This window comes from Haemaphysalis longicornis, unplaced genomic scaffold, assembly GCF_048455015.1.
Source record: "Haemaphysalis longicornis isolate Haplotype H1 unplaced genomic scaffold, Haemaphysalis longicornis Haplotype H1 scaffold_181, whole genome shotgun sequence".
Lineage (NCBI taxonomy): Eukaryota > Metazoa > Arthropoda > Arachnida > Ixodida > Ixodidae > Haemaphysalis > Haemaphysalis longicornis.
The window spans coordinates 75,710-98,239 of record NW_027526283.1 but is presented as its reverse complement, the minus strand read 5'-3'; the positions used below and the strand labels follow the sequence as shown (position 1 = coordinate 98,239).

At 48.7% G+C, this 22,530-nt stretch overlaps 1 protein-coding gene across 1 annotated transcript; it reads left to right on the top strand.

Annotated features, from left to right (window-relative positions):
* The first annotated feature begins 11,929 nt into the window (after nucleotides 1–11,929).
* Nucleotides 11,930–13,247, top strand: LOC144166676 (uncharacterized). Its single transcript, XM_077696192.1, has 3 exons — nucleotides 11,930–12,051; nucleotides 12,392–12,822; nucleotides 13,224–13,247. The coding sequence occupies exons 1-3, from the start codon at nucleotides 11,949–11,951 to the stop codon at nucleotides 13,245–13,247; spliced, it is 558 nt and encodes a 185-aa protein (XP_077552318.1). The 5' UTR covers nucleotides 11,930–11,948.
* Nucleotides 13,248–22,530: the final 9,283 nt, after the last annotated feature.

Below are 22,530 nucleotides of genomic sequence, written 5' to 3'. Positions count from 1 at the left end.
ACCCTCACCGCCTGGTCTGCTTCCGGCGGTTCTGAGAACCTTTCCGTATGCCCCGCGGCGGGTCAACAAACACCCTCTCATCCTTTCTCTCCAAAAATTCCCCGAATATCAACCACCGGCTGACTTCCCTGTGACCTACTTTGCGTCTTAAACTATACAACCTTCTTTGCCCCTCAATATCTCCCCCGACATAGTCCAAAACAATCCGCTTTCTCAATTTCACTTCCTTCTTTCCTTCTCCCCTCTCACCTGGTGCCAGGCGAGAGATTGCCCTGACGAAAGCAAGTCTCTTTGCTGAAACGTTGTCAACAATCGTGCTTTTACCTTGTTCAAAGTTTTCTTTTCTTGTGTTCTCTACCATCTTCAAAAATTCAACTTCTCCCTGTATGTATGTACGTATGTATGTATGTCTGTATGTAGGTGTTCTAGCTGATAAAGACGGCGTGCGCTCGGCTACGGCCGGACTGGAGGAGCGGCGAGCGCGCACTTTCATACGGCCTGCGCACCCAAGAAGGAAACGACACAGCATATTCTTGACAGACTGAGGGCGCTTCGAACCAACCCTCTACCCTACCAACCCTCCTTAATCTTAGTCGAGGCATCGCCCCTGGCCGAGTGAGCCGACGACGCTCTCCGCATGTTGTGGATCTGCCGCGGGTCATCACCGGTACCAATGAATACCTTCGCTGCTATATATCATCAAAAAGAAGACTCGTTGTGCACTTCAGTTTAATGATGAAGAGCTTTAGCTCTTTGTTTATTACAGTGCGCTCCGCTGCTGGCGGCCCGCTCAGCGCAACCGGAGCGTGAGCAGCAGAAAATCTTTTAGCTAAGCGATAACCGTATCTTCCCCGACGGGAAATCATTCGCCTCACTGGTAGTGCACTGTACGTGTGCAGACCAAAACGTCAACCTGAAATCCGAAAGGAAAAAAGAGAAGGGATATTTCAGTGATGGAAAATGCCGTGTTTATTTTTTGTCTCACCATTTTCATACAATCGCTGATAAGATAACAAGGCCTCGCATATTTTTCTTCATGTGCCCCGCGTTAAAACGTTTCTTTGAAATGTTCCATTCGGCGCTTCCGCATGATAATGTTATTCTGTTTGACCCTACTAGACCGAAAATTCAGAAGAGGGAAGGAATGGCCTATTTTAAGGACGCCCATGTCAATTAACGTGCAGACAGGTATCACCAGCAGCCACGGCAGGGCTAGGGCCGCGGCAAATGCGGGCAAGCCACTCTTCTACTCCGCCTGTGCTGTAGGTCAACATAGGCTCATGGGTACATTGTCTGCTCCCGCGGAGCGCCGCCACTTCCGGTTCGAGAGCTCTCCTGGCCTCCGGACCCCTAGGCTGGCGGCTTTCACGCGCGCGTGTGCTTGTTGTTTATCTGTTTCCACCTCACAAAGAAACGCTCATGCATCGCTCATTCAATTAATAACAACGATAAATCCTACTAGGGACTCCTCTGAAAGGTAAGCACTCTGTGACAAATAAACAACACGCACACACGCACGTGAAAGCCGCCGGCGTACAGGAGGCAAGGCGAGATCTCGAACCGGAAGCTGTGGGAGCAGACGACGTACCCATAGGCATTTGCGCTTTTTACTGGTCACCTACTGGCGATGGTTGGGCCGCAGCGCCACGAAATAGCCGCGATGAAAGGTGGGAACTATACCCGAAGTGCAGGCCCCATGAAACTGCGGGCTCGCCGCTCCTCCAGTCTGGCCGTTGCTCGGCAGCGTAAGTGTCGGATGTACCGATAAGATGGGCAGACCTAATTACAGCCAAGTTAAAGCCAGTGAAGACCGCCAGGAACACGTGTTCAGGCCTAAGGAAATCTCGGAAAATTCCTGGCCAGACATTACGGACCCCTGCAGTACCAGGCGCTACGTTCCCCGTCAACCCACCCGCCGAAGACACCCCAACATTCCATTTTTTCTTTCTCAGAAAAAAAAAAAAAAAAGTTTATTCTCTCTCTCCACCTCCCCGCCAACCGCGTACATTGCGTGGGAGCTTCTCTGACGACTCCACTGCAGCGTTGGCAGTAATGAAATTACAGTAATTAAATTACTTTTTGCTGTAATGAGTAATGTAATGAATTACTTTTGAGTGCTGGTAATTTAGTAATGTAATAAATTACTTCAGGCCAGTAATTTCATGGAACTTACTAATTATTGTCCCAATTACTTTTGACTACAATATAGCCTGTCCGCTTCTCTTAAGGCAGAAGAAAATGGACTTCTTTAAGATCAGGAGGACCGGGCCCATTCAGTCGTCAAGCAATGAACTCGAGTCTTGGAGGAGCAGCGGCATTGCCGATCTTACTGTTTTCGAAGGGTACCCGAGAATTAAAAAGTTCTTCATCGTGTTCAACACAACCCGGCACTCATCCGCACCAGCGGAGCATCTTTTTAACATGGCAAACCACACTCTGTCATACCAACAGAGATACCTTTGCGATGCCCGCTTTGAATCGCAGCTTCTTCTGAGATGTAATAAAGATATCTAACATATCAATGTATAGCGCTGTAAATAAACTGTACGCAAGTTGGCGCATAATGAAATCTTTTTTTTTTTTTTTTGAGATTGCAGTGTATATGTATATGAGAGTAAATAAAGTGTATATGAGTTGGTAGTGTATGAGTGAAGATTTTTTTTGTGGTAATTCCAAAGTAATTTCATTACTTTTGAAAAGTAATAGTAATGTAATGTCATTACCTTCGGCCACCTGTAATTTGTAATGTAATTTATTACATTTTAGAAAATTATAGAAAAGTGATGAATAGTGTAATTTAATTACTTTTTAGGGGTAACATTGCCATCTCTGCTCCACTGTGGCGCTTAGGTGGTACCTAAACAGCATATTTATTTCGGTTTGTTTTTGTTTTCTGGCACGGAATTAAGTAATTTTTAACACACGCAGGATTGCCATTGTAAAATACAAGACAGTGTGACGAGGAGCACAGAAAAACAGTACGAAGAAGTCCTTGGACAACAATATCGTTGTGCAGAAACAGAAACGCTATTTTATGCAGAAACCCGCGTTTTTGTAAAGCAAGTGTATATATTATTGACGGAAATGATGTGAAGACAGCCAGCGTGACAGCGAAGATTTCGTTCAAAACACGAAACTTCTGAGCCCCTTCGCGTACACGCATGGTGCAAATTTACGTAGGAATGCGGTAGGCAATGCGGCGCCAATCGTCCTACGGAGAGCATATAAACCTTCAGGCACTATATAGGCGTTCAAAGTACGAGTAACAAACAAAAGATAAGTAGTTAATGAGTAGCTCCATTTTCCGACTGCCACAAACTGCCGGGTGGAGGGCACAAACTCTTCCACGGAACAAACATTTCCACAAAATTTCGTTTGTGTTGTTGTTGTCATAAATTTGCTTGTACGCTCGAAAAATAAACATTCGGTAGACAGCGCCCGTTCGTGTTCTGCGTGTATCTATTCCTCTGGGCGGTTTGTTGGCGCTGTTACGATTTTTCGTGACCAAACATGAGGCAAACGTTTACCTCGCGTTGAAGTCCGTGTGCTGACAGCAGACAAGGATTACACAACATTTACAACTTCAGTGGGAATTTTAATTACGAAAAGTGGATGAAACTCGGCGAATATATGATAGGGTCGTCTTATCAGCAATTTGTCGCCTAATTAGTTTCGGGAAAGGTTCGGTGTAACATGAGTTGCAGCAGTTTTCTATGACCAGACTGCCCCCATAGATGGCCGTGCATTTCTTACAGCAGCCGCGAATTTTCTTACGGTTACAGCTTCACTGGAACTAACTACAAATATGTGTAACGTGCCGTAATGATAGTGTGTCCGTAGCGGCCATTTTTTCCCCTAAAATACCTGCATTAGATTCAGAAATACGCAGCATTTTAAACTTGCTCTGGAGACGAACTGACAACGGTTTGTTTGGTACATAGCCGTATCTGCGGCTTCGCTGGAAAAACGCATGTAGCACCCCCCCCCCCCTTTTTTTTTTAAACCTTCTTTTCGATGCTTTTAAAGCCAGGAATTCCGCTCACCCATTAAGCCCGAACTACATGGTGCGGTCTTCACACGCACAAAGCCGCCGCTGCGATTATTCGCCATTCCTAAATTCACACGGTTTCGTGGAATGTTAAAGCACTGACACGAAAATTTTATGTTACACTTTTATTGCTTTTATCGATGCTTAATGGCCTGACTAACCTGAAACAGCACTTCAAATACTTTAGCGCGCGATAGTTAGTTAATTACATTGAACGGCCTGAAAATCGTTTGTTTCAAATTCCCGCGCTTTCTTCCCGAACGGCGCATATGACAGACTCCCTGCCTGACCTCACCGCTTTGTGCGGACGTCACCGGCGCCCGCTTGAGAGGGTGTTGCGCCCGCTCGCCGCTAGTGGGGCCGCGCGCATGAAGTGACGTCACGAGCTTTTGACGAGCGCTGCCGCGTCACTTCTTTTGGCTCTCCCTGGATGATGTCACGGTGATGTCCAGTTGCTGAGTGCCGCTCCGCGCGGTGCTCTGTCGGCGCGATAAATGAGATCCAATTAAACTATGTTGTTCGCGTCGCAGGCCGCTGATATCTCACCCAGGGTATTGTGTTGAGTGAAGGAAGCGAACTGTGCAATAATATTAACGCCGAAAATTGGTGCCAGTGCTCCTTTAAGCGTGAACCGCATGGGGCGTTTTTTTCTCGCGAAAACGCACCGTGCGCGCCGCAGGCATGCTGACGCTGCCGCGAAACCATCCGCACGCTGCGCGCGGCGCGGCCGGCGGCGGCAACATGGCGGCGGCTTCCACCGCGAAGTGGTGTAGGCAGCTCGAGCGACCGCTTCGAAGCGCTCTCTAAAATGCCGCTCAAGGCACGCACGAAGTTGCTTGTGCGGTAACGGAGCTTAAGGCGTAAACGGTACTATATCGGCGCAAGTCGTCAGGCTCATCCCACTGCCGCGCGATTAGGCAGTTTTAGCATATTGTTACCGTGTTTGCATTACCGTTTACCGTGTTACGGGACGCGCTGGTTACCGTTCGCGGTAACTCTCGCGCTGCGCAGTGTACTCCCGCAAACACGGTAAACGGTAACGTAAACACGGTAACGATATGCTAAAACTGCCTATTTTCTGAAGGCAGAAGCTGCCGCGCGCCCGAAATCGTCGACGCGGACGTCAAAAAATCGCACGCAGAATACCGACGCGCACGAATCGGGTGCAAAAACGCGCCATGCGGTTCACGCTTTGTGACCAGTGCGATTTCCGCGTTTACAAAGCGCGTTGTTTCCCATCCGAGTCGCCGCACGAGTAGAAATAGTGACAAAGCGGGTCCCGACAGTTCGTGAAACACCGTTTTATCGAAGCACTTTGATTTACGGACGTTTTATCAAAAACGTTTTTTTATCAGCCTCTTCATTTACCAGAATTTTCGGCGCGTTTTTTTTTTAATTTCCTTTATGCTATGTTATTAGAAAATAGTTTGTTTCCATAGCGCGTCTTCATATTTACCAATATTCGTATCATTTATACTAGGTGCCTTTTATTTCCTGAGTTTTCTTTTTATTTTTGTCATGCGTGAAGTTTGCGCCCTGTAAATTTTGATTGTACGGTTTAATGCGCAGACGCAACGCAGACGATGAGGCGCGCCATAGTGGAGGGCTCCGGATTAATTTTGACCACCTGGGGATCTTTAACGCGCGCCGAAATCTCGTACACACGAGCGTTCTTGCTTTTCGCCTCCATCAGAAAATCGGCTGCCGCGGCCGGAAATGGTACCCGTGACCTCGTGCTCATCAGCGCAACGCCATAGCCACTGAGCCACCGCGACGATTGTCCCTACAAATTTCCATGTTCTCTTCATTGCATAGCTGAAACTTACATTACGAATCTCTTCGTTCCTCCAGCCCTCCTTCTGATTCGTACCATATCATGGCGTTGTAACGTATAGGCTGGGATGCTGTGGTATGCTTCATACATTTCTTTATACTACGCTTTTGTTTCGGCACTGGGCACATGATTCTAATCATTTTGCCGCGTCTGTTGTACATCAGCAAGGCACTTTTTTGGCGCTCGGGGGCCCAATGTAAAAAATCCAACCGCACCATGGCCAACAAAATTTCTCCCACCTCCCCTCGCGGGAACCCCTGTGTAGAGGCGACGCATGGGGAGTTCCGTTGTTGTTTCCGTTAGGTTGATTCTCCCATCGCGTGAAACGGGCCGTGAACCCCCTGCCGCGGCTATGACGCGACACAATCCAACACAATCCACTTTAATCCAATCCAAGCCAATCGAATCCAATCCAATGCCCCTCGCGAGAGAGCGTTCGCTATCGGAGAGGAGAGGGGGTGAGCGGCGGAGAGCGCAGCTCGCACGGCGAGGAGAATGGGGTAGGGGTGTGGACGGACAACGACAGCGCCGTATGGAGGAACAAGGCGAGTGAATGAGATGCAGTCGCATCTAAAAGTCTCCTCCGATTTCGGCATTCAAAATTCCTTATCCGCATGGTGATTAATTACTCCACATGGCGGTTACCCAGCCTTGTCCTTCTCGCCTCGCTTAGAACTAAACACGCACAAAAAAGTTGGTTACAAAGTTAGTCACCATACTGAAGGCTGCTTCCACGCTTCCGTGTTCTAGTTTTATTTATTTATTATTTTTGGCTCGGTCTATACTCGGTTGCAACTTAAGAACTAGAACGGCAACGAAAGTTGCCGCTGTTCCTCATCACCGCGGCCGGATGTTACTCCGCGCGGCGCAAGTATAGTGCGGTACTGGGAATATTGTGAACATCGCACGAGCCGTTTTCGTGATTTTTCGGACTTAATGTGCTTATAAACTACTGCAGCGACAACAAACAAACTACGTGAGAACAGGCAGACGACGTCGCGCATTCATAGCGATCTCCTTTCAAAACGCGCGCGCCCGTTGACATCCGGGTCCGTCGCTTGGGCGGAGTGATACCGTACATGAGCTATTGCCGTTCTTAACTTGTTTCCAATTATACCTGTCTTTTTTTTTTTAACTGAAATCACTATTCTGCGGTGCTGTTGCCGCCGAACGCCTGCATCTCGGAAGTGTGGTTCCAGGGAGGGCAAGATATCCTCCTGTCCTTGCGACCTCGCTTCCTGCAACTCGCGTTTGGTTCCGCTTATTCTACCATTTCGAGACATTTTCACGCTGGAGGAGGGAACTAAGATGGTTCGAGATATGCCGCACAACAGCGCCGTCTGATTAGAGAGTTCTGCTAAAAGGTCCATCTTTGGTCAGGCAGCATTCGCCTGCGACAGTTCGGCGTAGCCGGGAGCAACGTTTATAGACCTTGGTTCTATAAACGTTGGCCGGGAGGGCGGATGCAGAACTCAGGTTGAATTCCAATGGCAGATCCGGAGCGGTCACCGTGCTCTACCGCGGAGCGCGCCGACTCCGCGGAGAGCAGGTACTCCTAAGCTGCTTTTGGAATGCAGCCACTCCCGCCGGAGCTATGGTTGCTTAATGGGAACTGAAAGCGCAAATTAGACACGGACAAAGAAAGAGGACAACAAGATAGCGGGACAACAAGATAGCGCTCGTCCTGTTGTCCCTTTCTTTGTCCGTGTCTAATTTGGCTTTCAGTTGCCATTACTCATCACCAACAGGCCCAAACCATGACCCTTTTGAACTATGGTGGCTAGAAGGGCCACCATACCGGAGCAAAGTGCCCAGCCGTGACGGGAACAGGAAATCCCCAGCATCCTTTACGTTAAATATTGAACACGGTGTTAGGGTTGGCAATGTATGAATAATCTTGTCATATAAAACGCAGAAACACGCATGCTTGAAAGCTATCCATGAACACAAGAGCATTAAAAAATTGGTAATAAAGCAAAAAGGTGCTCGGAAACAACGAAAAGTAGAGAAACAATCGTCAGCGTATAAAGGCGGGTTCTTGCACGCAATGCACGACACATACAATATCGAATAAAACTATCTGCAGATTAGGTTAGTGCAATAGAAACCTTGAAATTAATGGTGAAAGCAGTAAAACCACACTTTCGAAAAACCGGCATTCGATAAAACGGTGCTGATTAAAAAGGGCAAGGCTTCGATTAAACGGCGTGCGATTCTGAAATCGTGAAGAGTTTGTTCGTGCCCACCGCCCGGCAATTTGCCGCAGTCGCGAAATGGAGCTACTAATTAACTACTTTTCTTTTGTTTTCTTACTCGTCCGTTGTTCGCGTACAGTGCCCGATGGTTTATATGCTCTCCGTAGCACGATCGGCGCCGCATTGCCTACAGCATTCGTACGTAAATTCGCACCATGCGTGTAAGCGGAGGGGCTCAAAAGTGTCGCGTTTTGAACGAAATTTTCTGTCATGCTGGCTGCCTCCACATCATTTCTGAAACGCCCTCCTAAAACGCCCGTTTCGGACATCGTCCGTATATCTCACACTCGCCCCTTGGCAGCGATAAAGTGCCGCACGACGGCGACGAGCAGCTCATTCTTCCCCCACACAGTCACGCTTTGGAACGCGATCCAGGATATCATTGCTTCGTGCAGCGATCGCAAAAAAATTTCGTGAGAAACTAACCTATACCAGCAACCAAAACGATGCCACCTAAAAACCACACTTGCGTTCTTCGTCTCTTTTTTTTTTTTTTTTATGGGCGAAGCTCCTAAAGCCATGGGTCTGTCCATCCCTTGTGTCTCGTGGTTCGTGACCGCCGCATGCTTTCGGAGATGTCGCAAAGTGGGCCGCGTTGCACGCGCAAGAACCGGCTGCAACCGGCAGTGCAAACTCGGCACCGGGAGCGCGAGCTTGTCTGTGTTCGCCAACGGAGGCGCGAGCGCACGTGCACTGCGAGGGGGAGATCACGCAAGAGATCACGCCACGAACGCAGGCAGTCGTTCTGGGAGATCGAACGAGACGCAAGGACCTTTGCTCGTTTCCTCTCGTCTTGTTCGGGCACAAGTTCACCCTAAATAAAAGTTATTTCTTCGATGTATCCATATGAACCCTACCACGGTCCGATGAATGTGTATAGACTTAGTGTTTGCAAACTTCCCATTGCAGCCAGTACAAGAACCTCTCTCGCTTCATTTCACAGATCATAAAGCCGTCGTAATGAAGGGACCTCGCAATCCAGTCATGACAACGACGAAATGAAAAGAACAAACGAAGAAACGAAACAACAAACGAACAAGAACAAAATAAAAGAACAAAATAAAAGTTGATTTGTACAATGTACGCACACAGTCTTACGTCTTTCTTAATGATGTAATGGGCGAACTTTCACGGGAGAGTTACGGTTACCGATGATCTCCCCCTTTCGAGCTTCGCCCCACTTATCATCATTCATTCCGTGGATATGGCGTGATTTTTTTTTTAGTCTTCTTTGTTTGTCTTGTTATTAACACTGCTGTAAAATTTATTCTTAGTCTTGTTGTTGTCACTGGAGTGGTCAGTCCTTCTTTTTATTTCCTTTTCGTGTTGTTTCGTGTTAAAATGTGTGATCATTGTCACTTTTTTACACGTTACAACCTCGACGTACGCCTTGTCCCTTTAGTGTTAATTCCCTTCATTTTAGCAGCGAAGCATCTCATGCTCGGGGCTGTGTCCCTCCCTCCATCGTTGTCGTTGTTGACCGCCGTCCGCACTCTACTGCGCATGCGCGTCTCTTCAGCCCCGTCAGCGTTTGGCCTGACGTCAGCGCAGTCCACCATAAAAAGAAATAGTTAGGCGGCGCCCGGTTTCCATCCCATGGCTCTCTGGCCCGCAACGGGAGGTACGTGGCGCTCTTCGCACTGCGCTAAAAACCGAGACGGGAACACGTGCTACGAACGCGCCTTATGTCCTTCACTCATTCAAACTACGTCAAGAAGCTACTGATACAACGAAGGCACGCGAAGCTGAACGTCAACGGAAACGACGAACTGAAAACTAATGGGAACTTCAGTCGACCCCATGGCTGCTTCGCATACTACTCAGGGTTCCCTTACGGGAAGAGGGTGTAGTTTCTTATTTCCCCTTTTGTTGTCCCTTGTTACAACTTGTAATGATTGTTACTTTTTATGAAGTTTTTGAAACCCTGGTGTACGCCGTCACTTGAGTGTTCATTCCTGTCTTTTTTTTTTTGTTCCTTGTTACCTTTTTCTGAAGGTGTTGCAACCTTGATGTACGCCCGCCCTTATGTGATGCCTCCGGGCCCTTAAGGATGAATAAATGAAATAATGCGTACACCTTTTCAGAAAAACGAGGGTTTCTGCATAAAAAAGCGTTTCTTTTTCTGCACAACGAAGTTGTTTTCCAAGGATTTCTTCGTCCTGTCTTGCCGGGCTCCTCGTTACACTGTATTGTATTTACGAAGGAAATCCTGCGTGTGTTAAAAATTACTGAATTCCCGTACAAAAAAAAAACACAATAAACCGAAATAAATATGCTGTTTAAGTACCACCTAAGCGCCACAGTGGAGTCGTCAAGGAAGCTCCCAGGGACTGTGCGCGGTTGGCGGGGGGTGGAGAGAGAGAATAAACTTCTTTTTTTTTTTCTGAGAAAGAAAAAATGGAAAGTTGGGGTGCCTTGATTGATTGATTGATTGTGGGGTTTAACGCGCCGACGCAACGCAGGCGATGAGGAGCGCCGTAGTGGAGGGCTCCGGATTAATTTTGACCACCTGGGGATCTTTATCGCGCGCCGAAATCTCGTACACACGGGCGTTTTTGCTTTTCGCCTCCATCAGAAAAGTGACCGCCGCGGCCGGGAATCGAACCCGCGACCTCGCGCTCAGCAGCGTAACGCCTTAGCCACTGAGCCACCGCGGCGGGTAAGTCGGGGTGCCTTCGCCGGGTGGATTGACGGAGAACGTAGCGCCTGGTACTGCAGGGGTCAGTAATGTCTGGCCAGGCATTTTCCGAGATTTGCTTAAGCCCGTACTACATGGAGCGATTTCGCCTGCGAATTCGCTGATGCGGCGCCGCTCGTGCGGCAAAACCACCTTTTTTCGTTGCTGCGGCAAAGTGCCAAACATTTGAAGCGATCGAGCAAACGCCGCTCGTGCGGCGTGTGCGGCGAACAGGGGCCGGACCTGCGGCCAATAGGAGCACAGCTCGGCACCACTTGCACGCTTGGAAACCAGATGGCGTTGCTTGTCTGAGCGCGACAAAAGCGCGAGCACACCAAAACGTTTGTCTTTTCTGCTGTGTGTGCGTATATTGATAAAGAATTGGCGATTCTTATATAAAACCGCAAATAAACTTATATTTACCGCAAGCCAGGCAGAAACAACTTGCCAAGAAAGTAAAATAAAACCACCCTTGTTAAAATCATAACAACCTTTGCTGGTGGCAAACTTAATTCAGTCTGCAAACAAGGCGCGTCTCAAATGCGAAAATCGCGGCGTTCGCAGGCCCCATGTAGACGACAATTCCAGGCATTGCGAACTTTGCAAGTGCGAATGTTCGTTCCAGCGGATTCGCAGGCGAAATTCGCTCCATGTAGAACGGGCTTTAGGCCTGAACACGTGTTCCGACGCACAAAGCAGGCACTGCCAACCTCCCCTCTAGTGCTTGGGGTATAGTTTTCTCTTTGTGAATCGCTTTAACGAATCCTCAGGCGGCCGCCTGACCCCCTTTTTCCCCCCTTAGCAGGACACATGTGAATCATATTACCGAGGAACGCAGAAGGCGAGCTACATCCTGACAGCGGGCGTCGAACCCTTCACCTCCCAAAGGTCGTTAGCATTGCCTGCGCGGAGTGCCACCTGGGGCGGTATTCTCGAGATTTGTCCCTTTTGCGTCCCTTTCAAAAGTGTTCCCTTTGGCGAGCCCTGATTGGCTAAAAGCAAACAACCGGAAGTGACGTAACGCAAGCGCAACAAACCTATTGCAAACCTTCCTCCACGCTGCCAACGTCCAATACCGCCCCTGGACGCTATAAAAAGGGGCAGCTCTCGGACAGCCCTCACCAGACCTCAAGCATGGCTGGGACGAGCAACGAATGTGAGCGCCACGATCCTTCCCGTGAGCAAGAGACCCCGATAGACTACAGCCTGAAGAAGGACTCCCTTCACTCGTGTCCCCGTGAGTACACACTTTCTCGTTACCGCCCAGCAGTAACTATGTCGCTTAGCTTGTTTTTCACGTGACCATAATGATAGGATCTACCGCTTGGCTATAAACTGCAGCCGTCTTCACCGTGTCGAAAGTATGTAATGGTGGCGGTTTGTTTGTGTGGGCAACGCGGGCTGTGCAGAAAGCTTGAAAAAGCGGTTACTGATTAGGCGGTTTGTCCATAGTAATGAGCAGGTGTCCTGCTTCATTTGACGAACCGTTTGGAGTCGTAGCGGATATTTCCAGTGCCGTGCACTTGTTCCTGTTCCATAACTAACGCAGTTTGCCCGGTCTTGCTTGTATCGTGCAGTCGAGCAGGAGCACACGGCGCCACCCAGCCGTAGGGCCCAACAATCTGCAGACGAAGAAGCCAGAGAATGGCTCGTCTACGTCGGCCGCATCGTGGTCGATCCCGCGCCACCAGCCAAACCAGCGAGGGCCCCCCCGTTCCCCTCCAGCGGCTGGAAGCCGCCGCCATACAACAAGTTGAAAGCCGTTCCCTGTCCCTGTGGTTTTCGCCACTGCCGCTGCCAGCTGCTGCCCTGGGGGTACGCGTACGACGAACTCGACGCTGAACCACCGCGGGAGCTGGTCTCGAGGCTCGCCAGAGAGAACCCCTTGCTCTACTACTTCCTCTGGCAACATGTTATACCCCCGGAGCGACAGTGTTCTGCGGGGACGTGGATCCAGTACTGGCACAAGGCCCTCCAGGCCTGGTCCGCGTACACGGATACGGGAGCGGTAAGTCCGACTCTTCAACGCTTTTGTTTTCCTGCCTTCGAGAATCGTGCTTCATACTTCCAGCCACGGTAGCCCCCCCTCCGTACACTGTCGGTGCTCCCCTCTTTATATTACAGCGTTTTCTGTGTTTTCGCTTCTGCGGTCAGCTAACAACATTCAGACACCCTCGTGTGCAATACAACATGCAATTTCGTTTTTTATTAAATTCCACCGTTTATTCTCACTGTCACTCCAGCATGACTGAGCCGCAAGTAATTGGGAACTCGGTACGATTTATTTTGTGAAATACCAGCGTCACTTACGCCTTACTGTGACCCATTCATGTAGCGCCTGTAGTTTCATCCCAAATGCTTTTGTTAACGTTTCCTGTTTTTTTTTCCTCACCTTCTTGTATTTCGCAGGTGAACCAGGAACCGCACCCATGAATCGCCTGCACGCCAGCCTCCTGAAGACTTCGCTGCGGATTTCGCCGAGCCGTCCAAGAGTTACCGCTCGAATCCACGTTTCCCGCGAAGAAGGCACACGGGATCCGGTTCAAAACATAGCGCCTCGTCATGCTCTTCTCGGAATAAAATGAAGATACCACCCCGCAATCACAGCGTTTTGTCCCTCATGCTTGCGCCAGCTGCGCCGTGTTGAGGCCAGCTGCGTGGTATTCAAAATTTCGCTGTGCCGATATCAACGATGCATGTAGGAGGTGGGGGTGGGGGGGTGGGGGGTGGAGTGGGACGGTTTATTCAATGCCGTTTTGTGTATGGTGTGCGCCAGGGATCACCGACATTGTTGATCGTGATTTATTTTTCCAATGCATTGCAAAAGGCGTGAAGTGGCGCCAATTTTTAATGAGCCCACAGACAGTGTTGCCTAGTTTTTTAAGGCTGTGGGGCTAAATTTGGCCAAATGCAACGGACAATTTTTTACGGTGCTTTGACTGTGGCTGCCTCGCCGCGTTGGGATCGGCGCAGCGAGCAGCCGCCGCCGGTTGTTGCCGGCAAAATCTCCCCGCTCAGCGTTGGCGAGAGCCGCATTCAGTGCTTTGTTGTGAAGTGAAGTAAAATTCATCGCAGCTGAGACGCAGCGCGCGAAGACCGCCGTGCTGTACGGACCCAAACACTGCTCCCGTCGTCTGCGTTCGCTTTCTCGAACCGCCCGTACCGCGATGCTGTTAATAAACCGCAAACAGCAGAGGAGAATGGGAAGAGTGCTGTGCTCAGTGGCCTCATCGACATGGCGGCTGCGGCTTCACAAACGTGACGTCAGGGCCTCTCCTAACCTTTTCTTTCCTCCATGTGTATGCCAGAAAGCTCGTTAGCTATGTCTCATCGCGTGTTCCGGATGAAGCGACTTCTACTTGGTGTTGGTCACATAGCTTTTTTTTTTTTTCGTGTGGAACTACGTTTGCACGCCTTGAATTTCGGAGAATGAAAATTTCACCTGGCCCAATACACACCTTTGCAGTTGTTAACTTTTGCGGAATTTTGTCAAAAAAGCAATGGCGTTTTGTGCCACGAAGCTGCGCGTGGGCTTTGAAGTTACGGTGGCTTGTAATTTCGTGTGCAGCAATAAATTTATTCAGAGTCCACCTAAAGGCCCTATAGGCGAGGGTATAAGATAGGGGGAAGGGAGGCAAGACAACATTATACAAAAATACTGACAAAAATACAAGACGCATTATAACATATAGCTGCAACGCGCTTATGGTCACTAGATCCAACGGGTCATTAGATCCAACGAGTCAGGAAATCCACTAGGTCACGTGATGCCCGAGTCAGAAAATCCAATGAGTCAAGAGATCCAACCGAGTCAATAGATCCAACGAGTCCCTAGATTCAACGAGCCATTACATCCAAAGGGAGGAACCGCGCGTGGTTGTATTTCTCGGGATTGGGTAGTCGTTGCGTTCATAGGTTTGCTTTTGTGTACTAGCATCCACGAATAACTGGTTGATGAACTACTAGCACTCTCTAAATGTCTAAGTGTGAAAGCAATAACGAAATGACTGCAAGATTTTCTCACCATTGAAGTGGTACTTATATTGTACAGGCCACAATTAGTCTCAACCGTGAATTAGATATGCATACATTTCGCAATTAAAAAAATAAACATTGGGCATAACTAAGTCGTCCCAAATTCGCAATTCCAATAATTCGTTTCAGTCGCTTGCGCTGCTATTCAAAGAACATTTACAGGAAAAGTAATTAAATGAAAGAGGATTGATGGACGATCCTTAATAAATATTTACAATTTAAATCGTTTAAAAAAATGCGGATTCATAATTGTGCGTAAATATTACAATAAGAGAACCGACGCCGTTTTTAGAAAAGTAAATCTTTGAGATACTGCCCAAAGAGGAATCATACAACGCGATTGAGGAACCCTATTTATACACAATTTCTGAAGAAATCGTTTCGAAGAAATTAAGTGCAATTATTATGCCGGGATAAAGAAAATATTTACATAAAAAGATCTGTAGTTGATTGAAACTTTTCCCCATGTTGTTTGTTTTCCTATCATCAATTCCTGGGTCACCGGTTTGTACCGAAATCAACCTTCACTGGAACGTGCGGGTGCTTCACTCTATGTGTAATCGTATGTTCATGCACCGAAAAGGCCTAGTAAAAATACCCACAAAACTTTTTTGTACCCCAAATTTTGGATTCTGAATCCCGATGGACGTTCGCCCTAAGGGTCAGCCACCTGTCCCTCCTCGAATTTATTTCGGCACATAGGAACCGGGGAAGGGGCGTGCATGGCGCCGGCTTCGGCGGGAGCTCGCCTAGAACCCTCGCACTTGGATCGGGCCACCGCTACCATTCGTGTAGCGGTGCAGCGGCCGCTTGCCAAGGCAACCTAGCGTCACTAAATAAGCTAAGCAACCCTTTCAGGAGCTCAATGCGCAGTTTTCCAAGAACGCGCCGAAGCGGACGACGTGGGCGACCGAGGGATAAGAGACGCGAGGGTGAAGGTGAAAAATCCTTCCCCGCTAGTGGACGAATATTCCGGTATTTTTGAGTACGCTGCTCTGCACTATCGGATTCGCCGAACAGAGATTTGTTCCCAGGTCGTCAATACGAATGCTTTCCCCTGTTTTACTATCTTGCACAAATGTAAATATGCGTGCATAAATTTTGTTGTCATACTGCAAACTTTGTCTTCATGGCACTCATTTTACTTTGGCAACGAGAAGTCCCCCGAAAAGCGCAAAGCCACCTCAACCTCCAGTTGGCGACCAAGACGGAATGTCAACGAACAATCACTCTGTTGTTCTTGGTTCCTCCCCAACTTTCCTGCTGAAAAAATATAACTGGACGGGAACCTAGTTAACACACAAGAAAAAGTGATATTTCGCACTGATCAAGCAGTGGACTCGGGTATGAAAATCCGAATAGTTTGCGTGTCATTAAATATCAAAAGTTACTACTCATACACTTCAAAGGGATATTTCAAAGGCCATGATGCCTTGGAGAACAAAGTTATAAACTTGAAACTGCGCACAAAGCAAGGTTTTGCCCCATCATTGGCTGTGCGAAAAGTCATTGCAGTGCGCTCAATAACTTTATAGTAATCACACCTGGAAACATTGCGGTAAGCCGGAAAGTTGCACCTGGTCTTCCTTTATTCAACTATTTGTTATACATAATTTTTTCGCGAGTAGGTGGCAATTAAGTCATTTTTTTACAATGCAGCTGTAAGTCGCTCGCTCGTGTGCATTTCTACTTTGCCCTGTTATGTCAGCAGAATCGTTCAGCAGATTACGCTTTGCGACAAAGCCCCAACTTATTTGGGAAACTGCTGTAGCTTTCAATCCAGCGCAGACATCTCAGGTAAAGTTATGGTGCCGCCTGACAGATCTTTCATCACGGCGAGTTCATTTACTTGCCGTAATTATGTGGTCCACAGTGAAATGGTAAGTGTTGAGGAATTCTCTTTTGTTGTAAACATGGGAACATCTACGGGATGAGAATGGTTACAGAAAATGGCTGTAACTCTTGTTTTGGTGAGGAGACCCCGAAACATATAAATGAAGTCTGACTTCTGAGGCGGCTACATGATCGTGGGGAGTTTTAGCTTAGGCGATATCACGGGCAATTTACCAGTCGCAGTTTTGATAGAACGAACATAAAGCCGCTGCTCCTGAGACATTCCATTAGCGCCTTGAAAACAACGTAAAACAGGCAACCTCAGGTTTGTCTGTTAGAACCAAAATATAGCCATTTCAAATTAAATTACTATATTGAACTGAGAAATAGCTTAAAATTTATCGCACATAACAATCGTTTTGTGTTCCTTGGACTCGTTCGAACTACGTCCGGTCAATACGCTCGCATACAATATAAAATCTACTCTCGATAGTTAAAAGAAGCCTAATTAAAATTTTTTAACTTGAAGTGATGCTGTAGCTGGTCTCGGCAATTATACGGGCAATTCAATAGAAAAATTGCCCGATAATTTGAAGCCAAAACTAATTATGTCGATTGATTGGAAGGTATTTTGAATAAAAACATACATGTGGCCGTCATTTCTTGATTAAATTCAAAATTTTCAGCGCCAAAACACCCCCGTGCACCGTGTTACGTCAGCGCCATGGCAACTTGGGCCGCGCGCAGCCAGCTCCGTTGAAACTCGCGCCAACGTACACATCCCTAGGTTCTTTGTACGTTTTTTGCTGCACACAACTCCGTGTAAGAAGATTGCGAGCTGGACGCTTCAGGCTTCAACTTTAGCGATGAGTCTTAACACTCAGGACAATGTCGTGCGCTTGGATTGGCGAGGGAAGTCAAGGTTGCGACCAAAATCAAGAAGGACGACGTGCAGCGTAGTTATGGCGATGCTTTCATGGTACTTTCTGTTTCATTGATTGATTGATTGATTGATTGATTGATTGATTGATTGATTGATTGATTGATTGATTGATTGATTGATTGATTGTGAGGTTAACGCGCCAACGCTACGCAGACGATGAGGCGCGCCGTAGTGTAGGGCTCCGGAATAAGTTAGACCACTTGGAAATCGTTAACGTGCGCCGAAATCTCGAACACACCGGTTTTCGCTTTTCGCTTCTATCGGGAAAGCGGCCGCCGCGGCCGGGAGTTAAACCCGCGTCCTTGGGCTCAGCAGCACAACGCCTTGGCCATTGAGCCACCACGGCGGGATTCTGTTTATTTTAAAGTTGTGTTAGTTCGAAGGTTTTTGCGGTCCTCATTGAGTTCGTATTAATGTGAGTCAACTGTATTGCGAAATTGCAATTCAAAGCGCTTTTGTGACTCCTTTCGTAACATCATTTTCATTAGTATCTAACCGATTCACTGTCTTACAGTTTTTATACGAAGCTTTCGCATTTTGCTACCAACTGTGCGCATCGCAGCTGAAGTTGTTCATTATGGCTTTCTGCGTTTTTAAAGCGAAGCTTCCGAAAGGTGCAAATATTCCACCAAATATTCAACAAATAAACAGCCGTTTTTGGCAATGCCGCATAACCATCGCCTGGCCTAAAATACCGCAGAATTGCGAACAAGGACATTTCTAATAAATAGGTTCGAATCAAAAGGCCTGAGGGCCGCGTGCGGCCCGCGGGCAGAGCGTTTGAAGCCCCTGCTTCAGCGAAATGGACCAGGAGTCCGGCGGACCAGGAACGGCTAGCGGGTCTCCGGCCGCGGTTGGGGTAGGCCACGTCTGAAGTCTGCATGGAGGCTTTACTGAAGGATCAATACATGTATTTTCCAATGCAATCGGAGATGCCGAAGAAAAAAGAATAAAACGTCATCGAGGAACGATTCTCAACAAATAATTACACGAAAAATCGTTTCAAGGAAGTCGAGTGCATTCATATGAGGCTGTGTTTATATGGCGTCCGACGGTATTATAAGCCCTCCACTAAAGCGACGCCCACAGGCGCCGTAGTTTGGCACTAAAGTGACCTAACGAACAGAAAAAAGTTAGGACACCGAAAACTAACCTAAGTTGTGAAAATTATAATTATATCTGAAAATGCAAAAAAAAAAAGAGAGAGAGAGAGAAAACTGACAACGACTACTGCGTTATAAAGTTAAATGGACCTTTCCAGCACCGGTCCTCCTCCTAGCGGCTGCCACGGCGAACTAAAATTAAGTAAGGCGAACTAAAATTAACCCGCGCTACTACCCGTTTGTTACGCACGCCACGTGATCGCAGGCCGAGACCAGCGACCATGGAGGAAAAAAAGCTTAGGAGAGGCCCCCAGCTATCCCCGCGCATTGGCAAAAGTGTGGAGGAAGTCACGTGTTTTCGGCGGCCATTGGAAGTCGCGTTAGCAACGGCGTCCTAGCAACAGCCCGCCCGCTGTTCGCCAGTCATGGAGGAAAGGCAGCGCCTGCCTTGTCGTCCGATTGCGAAGATTGCTGCTTCGCTTTGCTGCGCTGTGGTCTTGCGGAACTCGAAAAGGATGCTGCGAATTGCGACAGCTGCGCCGATGTGAATATGTCATTTAATTTCTACTTGCAAGTGCACCTTGTACCGCGTCAAGCTATTGCTCCGGTCGCGATCACGACGCGCCTATTGAAGTGCAGATATCGTGAACGCGCCGTCCCGTCGTACGCGCGGACACCCGTCTGGTAGATTTTCGGGAAGTGATACACGGTGTGCAGTACGTAGGCGACTTGCAACCGAACGATTCGCAACTCAATTTTTTGGTTATCGCCGCTGCAATATACAGTTTGCTAGGCCGGCAATGCGCGGCAGTGCTTTTGCAACTGTTACAAGGTAGATTCCCAGTTGATATAATTCCATCGTCCTATTACCTTAGTAGGTGTCCGTCTGTTGACTGGAAGAGTGCTGGATCTGGAATCTGGATCTTTTTGTGGTCTCGCTCTGGATTTCGCTTTTCAACGCTTCATACTGCGAGGTTAGTGTATGAACGTTTTCAACTGATATCACCTTGAATTTATTGACACTGAGACAAGTTGAAACTTGGCGAAAAAAAGTTTATTGACGCCACCCACCCTCTCATTTTTTTTTTACTCGATAAAACGTTTTGCCTCCTCCTCCTGCTCCTCCTTCGCAAAAAATTCTATCGAAGGCACGCGAACAACGGTAAAAACATTCCACAATTTTTTAGCGTGAAATCTGCATGAAGTACTGCTTACCTATATATATAGAACAGCCGTTTAATTGACTAGTCATCTCTGGGATTGCCAGTGAAACTGCAACGCAAACTTGGGCACTTTCCAGTCCGGTAGCCGCACGGCGTTCGCCCACTGTTTGCGGCGTTCTCCATCGCTTGGGAACCTATAAACGGCGGCGATTGCAAACAAAGGATGAATGCACACCAATGTACAGCAATACTTGTCAGCGGAATGATGCACTAACCGGTGGAAAGTGACGCCCAATTCCTTGGGTACCGATCGCGACTTGCAGCCTGGCACCGAGCATTGCGGCATTGTTAGAGCGAGCCGCTTCGCAAACCTGCTGCGGCCACACTGAAGACGTGTAACAGTGTAACCGCGCGTTTAGGTTCACGGTCACGCGCTGCAAAACGGCCTTCTACCTGCCTATCAGCTGATTTCCGCCGGCTCGGCGCTGGCAGATGCAGACGACGAGAGGCGATACAGGACGGAGGAGGCGGAGAAGGTGCACCGAGAGAGAGAGGCAAAAAGAGTCCGCCAATGGCATGGAGGGCCAACGGTTCGCCATTCGACTTACAGAAATGGCGTTTCCGGCTGCGCTGGGTGTGACGTCAGGGCCTCTCCTAAGCTTTTCTTTCCTCCATGCCAGCGACCGAGGCACACGGTAAACCTGCAACGGCATGCGCCGGAGCACTGGCGGCGCCCGCGCCGGAAGCGACGCTGTCGCAGCGGCGTCCGCAGCCAGCCAGCACGTGCGCCCCTCCCCCGCTCGTCCTCGCTCTCAACAACAGGTGCGGGCGCTCATGCGCGTGCTCCGGCGCTGAAAGAGGGGTTGCAGCAGCAGGTGCTACCTCCTCTCCCTCTACTGCGCGCGCTGCGAATATACTCGTTGCCCGAGCGAAGGATCCGCGGCCCGACGTTGACGTTTGGCCGCGGCTTCTCGTGCACGAAGTTCGGCGTCGGCAGCGCGCTTCAGACGCTTGCGTTCGGCGTCGGCAGCGCGCCGTCTCGCCGCCTTGTCTTCTGCCGCCGTCGATGAAGAGGATGGCGCGATGTCTTGAACTGGTACTGCAACGCTGACGTTGGCTCGCGTCGCGGTACTGGTTGAAGGTGTTGCTTCCATCGCTTATGAACTTCGACGATGGCGCACTGCCCTCCCGAGAGGGATAATAAGAAAGAAAAGAAAAGAAAGAAAAGAATAATAATAAAGATCCAACCGATTGCCCCGCAGAGAGGGTGGGGTGCAAACGATGGCAATAAATAACACGTTACGCACTTACGTCTCTCGTCTCTCTCTCTCTCTCTCTCTCGTATCGCAACCCAACTACCCAACCCCTACGACAACAACAACTACAACTACCACCGCCAACTACCACAACCTACGCCACGTGACCACCCCCAATGCTCTGCATTTACTCGTGTCCCTCGCGCGGGGGCATGCGACGGAGGTTTTTTTTTTTTTTTTTTTTTTTTGTAGCGTAAGCTACACTGGCCAAGGTTGAGCAGTTTCGCGTGGACCCTGAAGGGCCGTGCTGCGCAAGCGCGAGGAGCATTGGAGTGGATTGGATTTGATTGGAAATCCAATCCGATTGGAGTACGGGTGTGTAGAGAATGGGGTCTGTACATTCGCCGGTCCGCGCATTACGGAGGAGTGACGTAATAGCTGCGGCAGACACACTGGCGCCGGCGCGTGCCCAGGTGTGCGCCTCCGTTGCGCAGTAGCCAAGCCTGACGCTGCGCCGGAGCCGCTTGATGGCCGTTTCGCGTGGCTCCTGGAGACCCGTGCTGCGCATGCGCGACGAGCAGTGACTGGACCGGACTGTACTGGATTGGACTGGATTGCTGAACCTTAGCTCACACTACATATATCCTGGCATAGCCTAGCTAAGCCACTGCCAATTTTTTCTGTTTTGTGCTTTTGCATCTGTCGTAAATTTGCTTTGGTTTGGATTTGCAACACATTGTAATCACTCTGGGCCGACTTCTTCTCCGAAGAGCGATGGAAACCGGGGATCCCAGTTCGAATTACCCGCTCTGGATATCGACGCGTTCGAATTGTCGGGAGTTTTCCCCCAATGAAACAAACCGGTCTGTGCTGGTACCGGATTTCTGTTCGGCACATTATTCCCTTTTAGGCTATTTTAACGATTAAAAGGGAGCCTGCAACCTTCCTTTCAACTTTTTTCGAAATCTTAATTGCCTGCAGAACGTAGTCAACCAGCACATTCAGTACTTAGGTTAGTGGGTCACAAAGTACCTCACCAAAAAATTGCAGCTCTATGCCCTACAGAAAACTTAGAAACTTGTACTAGAGATTTTTCTCTCTTTCGCGGTCTTGGCTTTTTTCGACCACTGCAATTACATCGTTAGTCCGGGTTCAGACTGTTGCCGCAACTGTCATGTTAACTTTAAAGAATGACGTCATTTCATCTCTCAGCCAACCGAACTGCGTGACACGCCGTTTTTTGACGTGCACAGCTCACGGTATGGCTGCTACGTCCGTAGTCTGAACAAAGCCTTACAGAAGTGTAGCGACTATTGGCCGGCCCTCCTTCAATGGCTTGCAACGATGGATGCATACGATAACCACCAAAGCAAAGCAGAAACC